The sequence below is a fragment of the Tripterygium wilfordii genome, chromosome 20 (genome assembly GCF_013401445.1).
Source record: "Tripterygium wilfordii isolate XIE 37 chromosome 20, ASM1340144v1, whole genome shotgun sequence".
NCBI lineage: Eukaryota > Viridiplantae > Streptophyta > Magnoliopsida > Celastrales > Celastraceae > Tripterygium > Tripterygium wilfordii.
In genome coordinates this window covers 64,957-77,798 of record NC_052251.1, presented here as the reverse complement: position 1 = coordinate 77,798, position 12,842 = coordinate 64,957, and the positions used below count along the sequence as shown (strand labels likewise).

At 35.0% G+C, this 12,842-nt stretch overlaps 1 protein-coding gene, 1 long non-coding RNA gene and 1 pseudogene across 3 annotated transcripts; 2 read left to right on the top strand and 1 right to left on the bottom strand.

The window, feature by feature from the left end:
- Positions 1 to 1,939: 1,939 nt before the first annotated feature.
- On the top strand, positions 1,940 to 3,470 carry LOC119986514. Of its 2 annotated transcripts, none has more exons than XM_038831100.1 (3): positions 1,940 to 2,216; positions 2,593 to 2,788; positions 2,887 to 3,470. In XM_038831100.1, the coding sequence occupies exons 2-3, from the start codon at positions 2,603 to 2,605 to the stop codon at positions 3,238 to 3,240; spliced, it is 540 nt and encodes a 179-aa protein (XP_038687028.1). In that variant the 5' UTR covers positions 1,940 to 2,216; positions 2,593 to 2,602; the 3' UTR covers positions 3,241 to 3,470. The 2 variants fall into 2 exon arrangements, with proteins under 2 accessions (XP_038687028.1, XP_038687027.1); XM_038831099.1 differs by having other exon boundaries at positions 1,958 to 2,214; positions 2,515 to 2,788.
- Positions 3,471 to 3,673: 203 nt separating this feature from the next.
- LOC119986515 lies at positions 3,674 to 5,286 on the top strand. Its single transcript, XR_005465279.1, has 2 exons — positions 3,674 to 3,929; positions 5,081 to 5,286. It is a non-coding gene; the product is annotated as an uncharacterized LOC119986515 (long non-coding RNA).
- Positions 5,287 to 7,205: 1,919 nt separating this feature from the next.
- On the bottom strand, positions 7,206 to 12,357 carry LOC119986425 (annotated as a pseudogene).
- Positions 12,358 to 12,842: the final 485 nt, after the last annotated feature.

The window sequence follows — 12,842 nt, the reverse complement described above, 5'->3', positions numbered from 1 at the left end:
AATTGCTGTTTGTTTGCCAACTATAATATATGCTACTAACCAGCATATATTGTCTCTAAAATGATCTCCCAAACGGGGCCTAAATATAGTAGTAAAGCTGTAAATTTTACTGATGGTATAACTGTAAATTCTGGAAACCTATGGACAGAATGGTCCTTTGACAAAGCAGATTTTAGAGAATAAAATCTGATTAAAAAAAAAAAACCAATAGGTCAAATATCGTGAAACAAGTTTTGCTTTTATTCCTTCTTCCTCTTTCGTTTTCTTCACCGTTTTTCTCCCTCTGCTTCACACCAAGCAGCCTTCCACGCCAACCAACCACCTCCGACAAGCCACTTTCGTCCAGCCTCCTGTTGTCAGCCACTCCCGAGTTCCAACTAAACACCTTGTCTTCTTTTATTTCTTAAAGCAACGGATTTGAACTTCTCTCTTGATCTTTTTTGGGTTGCCACAAAGGATAGGGGTGTGCAAATTTCGGTTGTAACCGAACTTCCGAACCGAACCGACCGACCGTTAACCGAATTTATCGGTTAATATTAACCGATTACGCGGTTCGGTTAGAGATTTGTGAGTGATTCGGTTTTCGGTTAATGGTTCGGTTAACTAAAAAAATTAACCAAATTAACCGAACCGAACCGAATATGTAACATATTATATAAATATAAATATATAATATATAATATAATATGTGTATAGATATATAATATGATTATTCTTATAAATATATAATTATGTTATTAATTTTCCACCTATTAATACTTATATTCTTCTAAAAAATTAAAAATAAACCTATTACTACTTATATAAAAAATTCAAAATAAATATAATATACATCAATTATTAAGTATTAATTCATGTTATCAAGTAAAAACTTAGTAATTTACCATGTAATGTAACACCTTCGATATATTATATATTTATATTTATCAAGATTAAATATGATAATGAAATAATATGACAAAACAAATACTATAAACCATTAAACCATAAATCCTCAAGTTAAAGGTCCCAACAATATAAAACCTTAAAGGCTTAAACCTTTTGTTTTTTTTGAAATGGGAACTCTAAACCCTATAAAACTTTATGAATGTAAACCCTAAACCCTATTAACTATATAACCATAGTCATGTTATTGTTATAGACTTAAATCCTAACCGATAAAACACTAAACCTATAAACCTATACTCTAATAATATTAACCCTAAACTCTAACACTATAAAACCTTAAACCTTTTGTTTTTTTGAAATAGAACCCTAAACCCTAAAAAACCTTATGAATGTAAACCCTAAACCCTATTAACTATATAATTATAGTCATGTTATAAACTTAAATCCTAACCGATAAAACACTAAACCTATAAAACTATACTCTAATAATATTAACCCTAAACTCTAACACTATAAAACTTTAAACGTTTTGTTTTTTTGAAATAGAACCCTAAACCCTATAAAACCTTATGAATGTAAACCCTAAACCCTATTAACTATATAACTATAGTCATGTTATAAACTTAAATCCTAACCGATAAAACATTAAACCCATAAAACTATATTCTAATAATATAAACCCTAAACTCTAACACTATAAAACCTTAAACCTTTTGTTTTTTTGAAATAGAACTCTAAACCCTAAAAAGCTTTATGAATGTAAACCCTAAACCATATTAACTATATAACTATAGTCATGTTATAAACTTAAATCCTAATCGATAAAACACTAACCCTATAAAACTATGCCCCTAAATGCCTAATTAAACTATATAAATCATATTATATACTAAATTAGTAACACATTCCACATAATATAAATATATAATAAATGATTAAAAGATCATATTGTAGGCTATGCTATTATTTATTATTGATTATATAATAAATGATTAAAAAATCATATTATTTAATAAAATATATTTATGCACTATAATTCTGGACCATTGATCTAAAAGATCAATGGCCCAGATCTAGGGCAACATCCAAATGAAGGCAACGCAGCCAATCTCAGATTCACATTTCATCTTGAGTTTTTCTTCTTCTCTCTGCGACTCTGCCCGTCTGCCACGATTCTCCAATCTCCACCTAGTCTAGTTCAGCTTTTGCACCGTCGGGCGTCGGGCATCGCACGACTCTCCAGCAGTCCAGCTTTTGCATCGTCGGTCGTCTCACGCTGCCTCCCCAAATCCCCTGCTTCACCGCTAGTCCACTGCATGACCCAAGGTATAAACTTCGCATCATCTTAGTCTTCTCGGGATGTTAGTATTTCTGTGTTTAGATGGGTCGATAAGTGATGTAGGTGCGATAGCATATCACTTCTATTTGGCATGGGATCTTAACAAGAAGACTTGATTGATACCGCAAGCTTTAGTTACCTTATTTATTTATTTATTTTACCTATCAATCAATTTATATAATTATATGTTGTTATGCGTGTTAGTGGAGGCAACTATTGATTGAATAAACACAAACAGAGAATTTATTCTCTACATCTGCACGGTAGTTATTTGATCTCATTCTCAGGTTATCAATGGCTAATAATCATGGTCAATCTGAAGCGAATACAATAACTTCTCCATCTCCTGTCAGTCCCGTGCCTAGTATCAATGAAATGAATAACAACTTGCACACTTCTAGCACTGCATCTACCCCTGCAGTAGGATCAACTCAGCAACAACCAGATTCAGATGGAAATTTAAAGGGAAAAAGAAAGGCAATTAAGGAGAGGAGTGAAGTATGGGAACACTTCACAAGGGATATAGAAAAAAAAAAGAGTACTTGCAATCACTGTAAAAAGGTACACTGTCCAGACTAAAAAATGATTTACTGTTGAATGTTGATGAGAATTGATATCATATTTTTGTTCTAATAAATTTGGCCAATCCATGAAAACAGGTTTTTTGTTCAGATTCAAAAGCGAATGGAACAAGCTCGTTGAAGTACCACCTCAAGTCATGTATGAAGTTTTCAAATGCTAGTGATCCTCGACAACAAGAACTGCATTTTCAACATGCTGATGGCAGACATGGTGAGGGGAACTTAGTGCCTTGGAAATTTGATCAACAAGCAATAAGAATGGCAATTGCGCGAATGGTAATTATTGACGAGCTACCTTTTAAATTTGTTGATGGCGAAGGATTTAAGCAATTTATGAATATTGCTTGTCCTAGATTTATTATGCCTTCTCGTTGGACAACTGCTAGGGACATTATTGAATGCCATGATAGTGAGAAATTAAAGTTGAAATGAAGAAGGTTTGTGAATGTTTTATTTGCACTGAAGTTTGTGATGACAAAGGCATTGTGGGGAAGGATCCAATGAGCCATCTAATGCCATATCAATATTTGGCTTACTGCTTTGAATTGTATTTGTTTTGTATGGAGTTTATGGACTATCTTTATTTTTCATATTTTGTGGTTGTCATGTTATATATGTCATATTTTGGGCTTTGACCCAAAATATAAGGCTTTTGTGCTTTCTCTTTGGGTTTTGCCTTTGGCCCAAAATATTTGAAATTAACCGAACCGACCGAAATCTAAACCGAAATTTTAGGTTAACCGAACCGATGGTTAACTCTCAAAAAAATACTGGTTTGGTTAGATGGTTAAAATTAACCGAAAAAATTTGGTTAGGTTAAAAACATGTTAATAACCGAACCGACCGACCGATGCACACCCCTAACAAAGGAGGATTTAACACTAAAAATCTCTTTATTGTGTCCATTGGAACTTGGGTAAGATTTCTATAATCTTGTAATTGAATTTTTGGTTAGGATTAGTGAATATTGAATTTAGGGTTCCTGATCCAATTTGGGGTTTTGTTAAATTGAAGTTAGACTTGATAAATTAAGTCATAATATGTTATTTTTCATTAGGTTGGCTCATTGGATAGTACTTGACGCGTGTTGGTTAAACTTGTGAAGTTTGTGGCTACAAGAGGTAGGGAAACTACCACCCTCTCTAATAATTCTTTGTATATCTTGTATTTAATTCTTTTAGGAAAATTTTTATTCTCTTTGATAATTCTTTTATGCCTTGTATTGAATCATTGTAGGAACTTCCTAAATTCTTAAATTCCTTGTTCCTACAATTGTTTGGTTGTTGTCCATGGATAATTGTTGGCCTCTATTATTCTTTGTCTTCCTCCATGGACATGTTGTTGTGGCCTAAGCCACTGTTGTGGGTTTAGATCGTCTTGCATCCATCATGTTTTACTATGAATTTTCGTAACAAAGATATCGCATAAATACTTTTATTTGCATCAAATTCTTTTAATGCATTAAAGAGGAAAATTGTAAATTTATTCAAAACCAATAATTTGCATATTTTACACCCTTATGGAGTTCAAGGGATGAGGGGTCGGGAGTGACGCCGGGGTTTCGGCCTGGACATTGTGCGACTCCTAGGAGGATCCCGAGTTTATTGGACCGCAAGATGGGATTTTGGAAAATTGTATTGTAAACTGTTTTGGGTGTAACCCAGTTGTACTATTGTTGTTAAAGTAAGTTATTGTAATGATATAAAAATTTTATCATTTGTAAATGTTTGAACTGTATTGTAATGTGGCATATATTGAGCCAAGTTTTGTGGACAATTGTTGGTTGCGTTGTTCTTGTATCACACTGTTCGGTGTGGGGTGTACAACCCACTACCTGTTTAGGTGTCCGGATATCCTTGTTGTTTGAGAGTACACTTTCCTTAAATGGATCCTCCCTTGTATGTGATTGTAACCTTACGTGTACTTGTATACACTAGGTCAACGAGTGCTTCGACGTTCGGTGTGCCTCAATTGTTCCACTTGTTGTTTTAAATATATATAATATTTTAAATGTATATATATGTTGTAAATTGCATTCATTGATGCATATTGGATATTGTACCTTACCATTTATCCATATTCATTGTTGTTATGTGTCATGTTTATACTTTCTTAGCACTTTGAGTGCTGTAAATCTTTATAGGGGCCCGAATCTAGTACGGTTCCTTCTGGTATTGTAATTCTGTATCTCGTTGTTTATCGTTTTATTTTTATTTCCCTATTGGGCCTTTCGCCCATGCCTTCTTTTCTTTCTTTTCCTTCCCCCCCTCAGGTCAGGAAAATGTTCAGGATCTGCTGTGGGAGGCATGACAGTGTGGTGTAGCCCTTGTTTACTAGATATCTGTTTCCTTACCTTTAGTTAGGATTGTTAAACGTTTTAAATTGTTGAACTTTATGTATGACTCAGTCACCTTTGACTTGAGCTATTGTTTTGTTTCCGTTGTGATATTGACCACTGAGGTCTAGCATTCTGATTAAGTGAGTTGTTTTGTTGCATCTGTTTGATGTGGACCGTTGAGGTATTAATTACTATAGTAGTATTGAATTATGTTTCTGGAGGCTTAATGCCATTGGAGTCCTCTTTAGGACAATTTTCGATTTCTGTGTAGGCTGACGCTCATTGTACTATAATGTTGCGTCATGTCTGTCGAATTTTGTATGTGCGTTTTTCATCTCACGACCCCACCCGAAACGAGGCGTGACAATCTCAATTTGTCCCTACTAACTGGTGCCTTCGCTATTTGGACAATCTCTTCTAATAGAGCGTTTCACACCCCGAGTAAGCGGAAAAATAATATGAGTGACTAAATCGAACCAATATGAACAACACTCTCAGACTAAAAACATAAACACAAGGAGACTACATTCAATGTATTTTTGGATTATTAATGGGCCAAAATAAAAAACTATTTGAACAAATTTCTTCCAATACAGCGCTTCACACCACGAGTAAGCGGCAAAGCAATATCAGTGACTAAATCAAACCAATATGAACATCACTCTGAGACTCAAAACACAGACACAAGGGAGACTACATTCAATATATTTTTGCATTACTAATGGGCCAAAATAAAAAACTTGTGTGCAAAAATTCACACCACGAGTAAGCGGCAAAGCAATATCAATGACTAAATCGAAGCCAAGGGAGACTACATTCAATGTATTTTTGGACAATCTCTTCCAATATAGCACTTCACACCACGAGTAAGCGGCAAAGCAATATCAGTGACTAAATCGAACCAATATGAACAATACTCTCAGACTCAAAACAGGGAGACTACATTCAATGTATTTTTGGATTACTAATGGGCCAAAATAAAAAACTTATGCGCAAAAATTCACACCACGAGTAAGCGGCAAAACAATATCAGTGACTAAATTAAACTACATTCAATGTATTTTTGGATTACTAATGGGCCAAAATAAAAAAACTTGTGTGCAAAAATTCACACCATGAGTAAGTGGCAAAACAATATCAACGACTAAATTGAACCTAAGGGAGACTACATTCGATGTATTATGGGCCAAAATATCAGTGACTAAATTGAACTACATTCAATGTATTTTTGGATTACTAATGGGTCAAAATAAAAAGCTTGTGTGCAAAAATTCACATCATGAGTAAGTGGCAAAACAATATCAACAACTAAATTGAACCCAAGGGAGACTACATTCAATGTATTATGGGCCAAAATAAAGAACTTCTGTGCAAGAATTTTAGAAGCATGCATGGGCCTAGTCTCGGCAAAGTGAGTGGGTGTGTGCATGTGTGTATTTAATTTCAAGCCCATAATGAAGAGTCTTTCTCCTACAAAAGCTTGGGTGTCTTTGGGCCTAATGCTTTACTTCAAACATTAGGTTTATAAGCTCAACATTCACATTGTATTTATCCAATGTGAGATTCTCATACACACTTATTGCACTTTGTTCATTATTAACATGGCTATTTTGGAGTCAATTTTCATTCAATCGAAAAATGGTTCTGAACTAAATTAAACTTCAAACTCGTCTCTTCAATATGAAGATTAAGACTCATCAATTATATTCTATGACTCTCTTTAATTAGTCATTAAATTCTCTCTTTAATTAGTCATTAAATTTAGGTCAAGTCATGATTGACCATCATTTTTCGAAGAATGGATTGTATACTATTGGGTTGAAAGTGTAATTTTTGAGACCTTGTCTGCATGTTTTTATTATAATTTCGTGTTCCATATGTTCCAATTCAATCCATATTGTATTATTGTGAAATAAAAGATCTTGAATACGAGTTTCATGTTGAAATTTAGTCAAACTTTCAGATTTTTTTTTTCAATTTCTCACATCATAAATTTAAGACTATTTCTAGAGACAATTTTATGTTTTTAAGAACAAAAACGTCTATGGAAACATATTTGTGTAGCTGATTTACAACCATGTGAGGATACAATAAATCGACATAGTACAACTTTCCGATCATGTATGGAGTACCCTGTTGGCCAACACTTTACACTTTAGTGGGTCGATCCGGTGCGAGCGGGGATTAGTGTGGGTGTGGTACGGGCTTAAAGGTGTCTCCCACAATTGGGGCCCTCCCAGGACACCTCGTGCTCTAAGCAAAAAAAATAAAAAATAAAAAATAAAAACAACTGTACTTCTTGCACAGTAAATCTTAACAAATACGTCACTTATTCCAATAAAATTTTTGATCTAATTAAGAGGTCCTTCGGTAGTTTATACCTAACATGTTGAATCAAGCTAGAAAGTTGTTGCAAGTGAAGTCTGTAGTTTGTACATACTTGGGTTTTGAAGCCAAACCAAAGATCCGAGCCCCCACCCAGATCATGTAGGGCATCAGTTGAGATCGACTCTTCAGACACCCGAAGTTACATTATTCTAATAATCATCTTCATCTTATCAACTTTTTCTTTGTTTTCTTCGACAGCGAAAACAATCATTACAAGTAGATTTATTTGTGGTTGAAAAACTGATTTGGAGCTTACTGGGTGATATTTTCAGATCTTCCACTAGTATTTGGCGAAGCTTCTCATTCTCCTCTCTAAGCTCCTCAATGACTCTCTGGTGTTTCAATACCTGAATACACACACACACACAAAAAAAAATCTTTGGACATTTCTCAAAACTTATAGACAAAAATGGTCAAAGATATTAAAGGATTAATCATTCATGGGTACAGACGGAGACCCTTCACACATGAAAAATGGAACAAGTTCATGATAATTCATGACCATTACACACCCAAGAAACTTCATTGAATAAGACTACACATTGCAGTGGAACCGCGGGGTTTTGGAAAAACCATAACAGTGATAAGTGTTTCTTTCTAATAGATACAATCAAGTTTATGATCGATGAACCCGCAACAAGAACACTATGATTGGAATTTAAGCTGAGTTAAGATTACTAGCCACGGTAAAAAAGTACCATTTGAAGCATGTTGTTTTCTGACCGCAATCGCCCAGCCTACAAACATAGAAATTAGAATATAACTATAAAAAGTTTCAGTACAAAGTACAAACATACATCCAACATGAATAAGTATTTAGGGCACTAGAAACTTGTGTGATAATGGTTCAGAATGTTACACAATAGCACAGACGAGATATTTGCGATAATGCTACTTGTTATTGTTTTCCATATTGCAGTTTCATATGTTTTTAGTATAAAGAAAAGAAAGCTACTCAGGGTACTGATCCTAGAGATAAAACGTAACGTTTTCCATCTCACACACACAATACTGACTCATATAAGGACAAAATACTGTGATTTTTCCTCTTTTGCTTACAATTTGAAATTATTTGTAGAAGATTTAATACCAAGCATAATGTCTGTGCACCATGTTACAGACTGGCAAAAGAGCTCTAAAATTGTAGCTTTGAAAGATGGCAGATAGGCTAGAAAAAGTTACTACTATGTTCTATTTATAATTTTATAACGTCAAATGATATGAAACAACATTGCAACGTGGGATGGTCATAAAATATATGTTATCCCTCAATATACGAGGCGCATCACGCATGTTACATGTTTGCTTCTTGTCAATCTTGCCAATTAAATCCAGGATATCATATTGAATTCTACACCGATTATAACTGCGTGGCTGTTTTGCAAAAGGGAATTAATACTAGATACTTGAAATATCTACAAGCTAAAATAGTCATTATTTCAAATTGCAGGGCAGTCACAAAAACAGGCGCTCTCCTTTGTGCACACACACACACACTTGTAAACACACGTTCGTCTCAAGTACTTACATTAATTTCTCCCCAAATATCCAAAAACCACTAGTAACTTGTCTTTCAAAACTTTAGTCACAATTATCCGAAACCACTAGACAGGGCAATGGTTTAACCAGGCATTGTGCAACTTGTTTAAAATGATAATTCCGCAGTAATGGCTTCAAATTTAAGAATCTAACACAGTATTACCAAGCAAAACCACCACCAATGTTAAACAAAGAATGATGCACAAGAGTGAGTTTGAGAAAAAAAAAAATTCCTAACACAAAATAAAGAAACCAAGCAAACTGAGTAAATGTATTACCACTTCATTTAAGTTGGTGTCATCTACTGAAAAAGCTGGATCCTGTATAAAGTTGCCGATGACCTTTTCTGTTCTGCCAAAAGATGTGTCAACCTTAGTTGTGTCTGATGCAAACTTTTTGTAAGTTGAACCTGGGGTAATATTTCCATGCATAACCATCCAGGCCTAGAGAGGAGTTGTCTGGAGGTTTTGTTGCCATTTGCATAATACTTCCTGTTCGGTTTTGGATTGAGGGTTCACCTACCATTACCAAGCTCATGCCACTTTGCATAGACAATGGAGTGGAACTTTGACCAATAGATAGATCATGAACTATTCTAAACTTAATCATCATCTTTGTCATCACTTGCTAGACAGTAGACAATTCAGAGAAACTTACAAATACAAGAGTGGCAAGTGAAAAACAGTAAAAGAACTTATACTTGTGAAGGGAAAGAATACCTACCACAAGAGAAGCCTGAATCTTCTGAGCCACCCCAGGTTTCGTAGAAAGGCCTGACACATAAGATTACGTTCCCTCATTTCCATCCCCCAGCATTTTGAATCTCATTTATCGAAAAAATCCCATTATTGAATCATTATTTATCCAAAAATATGGATCAATCTAGCAACGATGGAATTGAATATTCTGTTTACTAAATCACATGAAATTTTATCCTAGTATGAACATCGGAATAAAGAGCAAATTGGAATTTGAAACAGATACAATACAAATGGAAATAAAATGAAAAATTTGACTTAACTTAGACTTATTTTATGGAGTTTTAGCTTTGTATAAATAAAGTCGTTAGTTCTGCTGCTTTTGGAGAAAATTCCAATCTAACTTTAAAGCTCCTGAATTATTGAAATTGGAGCGTTAATTTATTTAAGAGTAAAACATAAATTCCCTCCAAGGATACAGTTTAACAATTCAAAATTGTATCATAAAATCACTTCATCAATTTTGCAAGCAATAAATTCATTTGGTGAAATTTATCTCTATAGTTCTCTTATTTAGACATCTGCTGCTAAAGAATATACAACTAAACAATCCTATGCAATGGCAATATAGTAACAAAGATAAGTGGCATATCAAATAGAATATTCAAATATAAGCGAACAAAAAAATACACTATCTAAGAATTCTTTAGAAATTTTAGCACGTTATTTACCAACTCCAAAGCCATGGCCAAAACCAACTCCACATCCAATGCCTGCTTCAATATTTTTAGCTCCCAACTTCCTCAACTGAAAATGAATTTGTGGTTCGAGTATTGACACAGACATTACACTTCATATGAACCAAATTTTTAAGAAAACATAGAAAAGCGTGAAGAATTAACTTACAGCATTGTTTGCATGCTGGCTTACACCAGAAAATGCGTCAGTTGCACCTCTGGTCGCACTCGTAACTTGGTTCATCATTGGAATCGCACCTAGCACATAGTTTAAATAAAATTTTACATATTAATCTCTCATAAAATATTTAGATGTCATCTCACCTCACTAAACAAAAGCATTTAGATGCCTCTTGCCGTACAATTATGCAACAGAGAATGCAAATACAAGTACCCCCACCCTTTCTTTCAATCACAAATATGTATATATATATATATAAACAATGACTTGTAACTATAGTAATTCGAAGCCCAATATAGGAAGTCTAACTTTAAAATGATGTCCAAAAGCTTCCAATTGCATTTCATGCATAGGAAGTCAATTGGCCAAGAATACTTACTTTGGATAATCTACAAAAACAAAAAAAGGGAAGTTGTTCTTGTCAACAGATGTTCACTATGCAAGTAGAGGAAATGCCGAAACATTTACTAACCCATCATACTTGGGCCAAAGAAGTTTTGGAGACGTTGTTTAAGTTATGTATATCTCATGGATATCATTTACAATTGCACTTCAAGGAGAGGGAAAGAGATAGCTCAAGAAATACCTACACCAATATGGTGGACAACATGGAAAGAAAGAAATGTATGAATTCTTAAAGGGAAGGGATCTTTATAACAATTGGTGAAGGAGTGAATCTTGTGATCCTTTTCCTTCTGGAACAGTGGGGATATAGCGAAAAAGGAAATTGTACTTTTGGATGCCACCCCCTTGGTTCTTCTCCTTAACAAAAATTTGTTGGGCTCCAAACACAATTTTCTGTTTTGGCCACACTCTCATCTCCCCTGATTACCGGAAGCCTTCCTGCCCTCACAAATATCTTGCCAACCAAGATGCTTTTTTTTTTTTACCTCTTTCAATGTAAAGGAGAAATCATAGCAAGAAATAAGTACTAAACTGAAGCTGCTTCTGTGCTATCGACACAAAATTATATAAGAGGCAGAATATCAACAAGTAATGTTCTGTTGATAAAAGCAAGGTTGCCTACTAAACAAATTGCCCCGGTATAATTTCATAGCTTCCTAAGGACTAAAGGAAAAACGATATTAGAGAAATGCGAAGCATCCCAACTCTTTATGACAAAGAGCGTTTGATTAATCGGTCATCGAGTCGAACATTGACATTCAAAAGTAGCGCAATTTTTGAAATTGTTTACTTCCATTTTCAAAGTGTCTCAGGGCAGCCCAACAAAACTAGAACTTTAAGACAGAGAGAGAGGCAGCGAGAGTTGTTACCGAATGGGGTGACCAACGCCGATGCCAACACCACAGCCAATGCCAAAGCCAGTGAAGACCTGGCCCACTTTCAGAGTAAACGGATTCTCTATTTTGATCCCTCGGCCGGGATTTCCCTGATTGATGAACATCGTGCTGCCGCCACTGGCAGCTCTACTCTCCATTCTTCAGCGCCCTTGTCTCTATAAAAGCTCCCCTTTTCTTTAACTCTGTATATCGCATGTATGTCTGGAGTCTGCGTTATTGTCATAAGTCATGTGACGGCGTGGAGTTGTCTTTGCTAGGAGGTTGAAGCATCAGCAAGGACGGTCTGAAGTGAGTAAGGAGGATTCTCTGCAATATCGTTTACCGTCCCGTCCATAATCTAAATCCGTCCCCCTAAACCCTAAAATGCATCTAAAATCTAACGAGTTATAGATAGACGATTTTTGATCCCATTTTTCATATGGACGGGACCACTATTTGGGCTTTGCATTATACTTTATGGTAGTTTTGGGCCATTGGCCTGGATAATGAACAGGTATTCGGTTTACTGTCCAGTGTCTATTGCTCGGTCCAGCTCGGAATACAGTTCAAACTTCAAAGGCAAATTCAACATATTGATTTTTTTTTGTTTATTTTATGACATGAATCATCGTTTGATCTATGATCCTTTGATCGCCCCACTCTCCTCGAATAAGCGGAATAACTGATAACTCCTAGGATGTTCATGTGAAATGTTAAGAAATTATTCATTCTCAGCCAACTCTCGATCGCCCCTGAATGGTTAGATTCAACTGATTCACGATATGCATCTCTTGAAAGAAAACAAGCCAGTCCCTTATCGATTTCTTGATGCTACTATTCGTCTAAGTTGTGCAGACAAACACATATAGATCA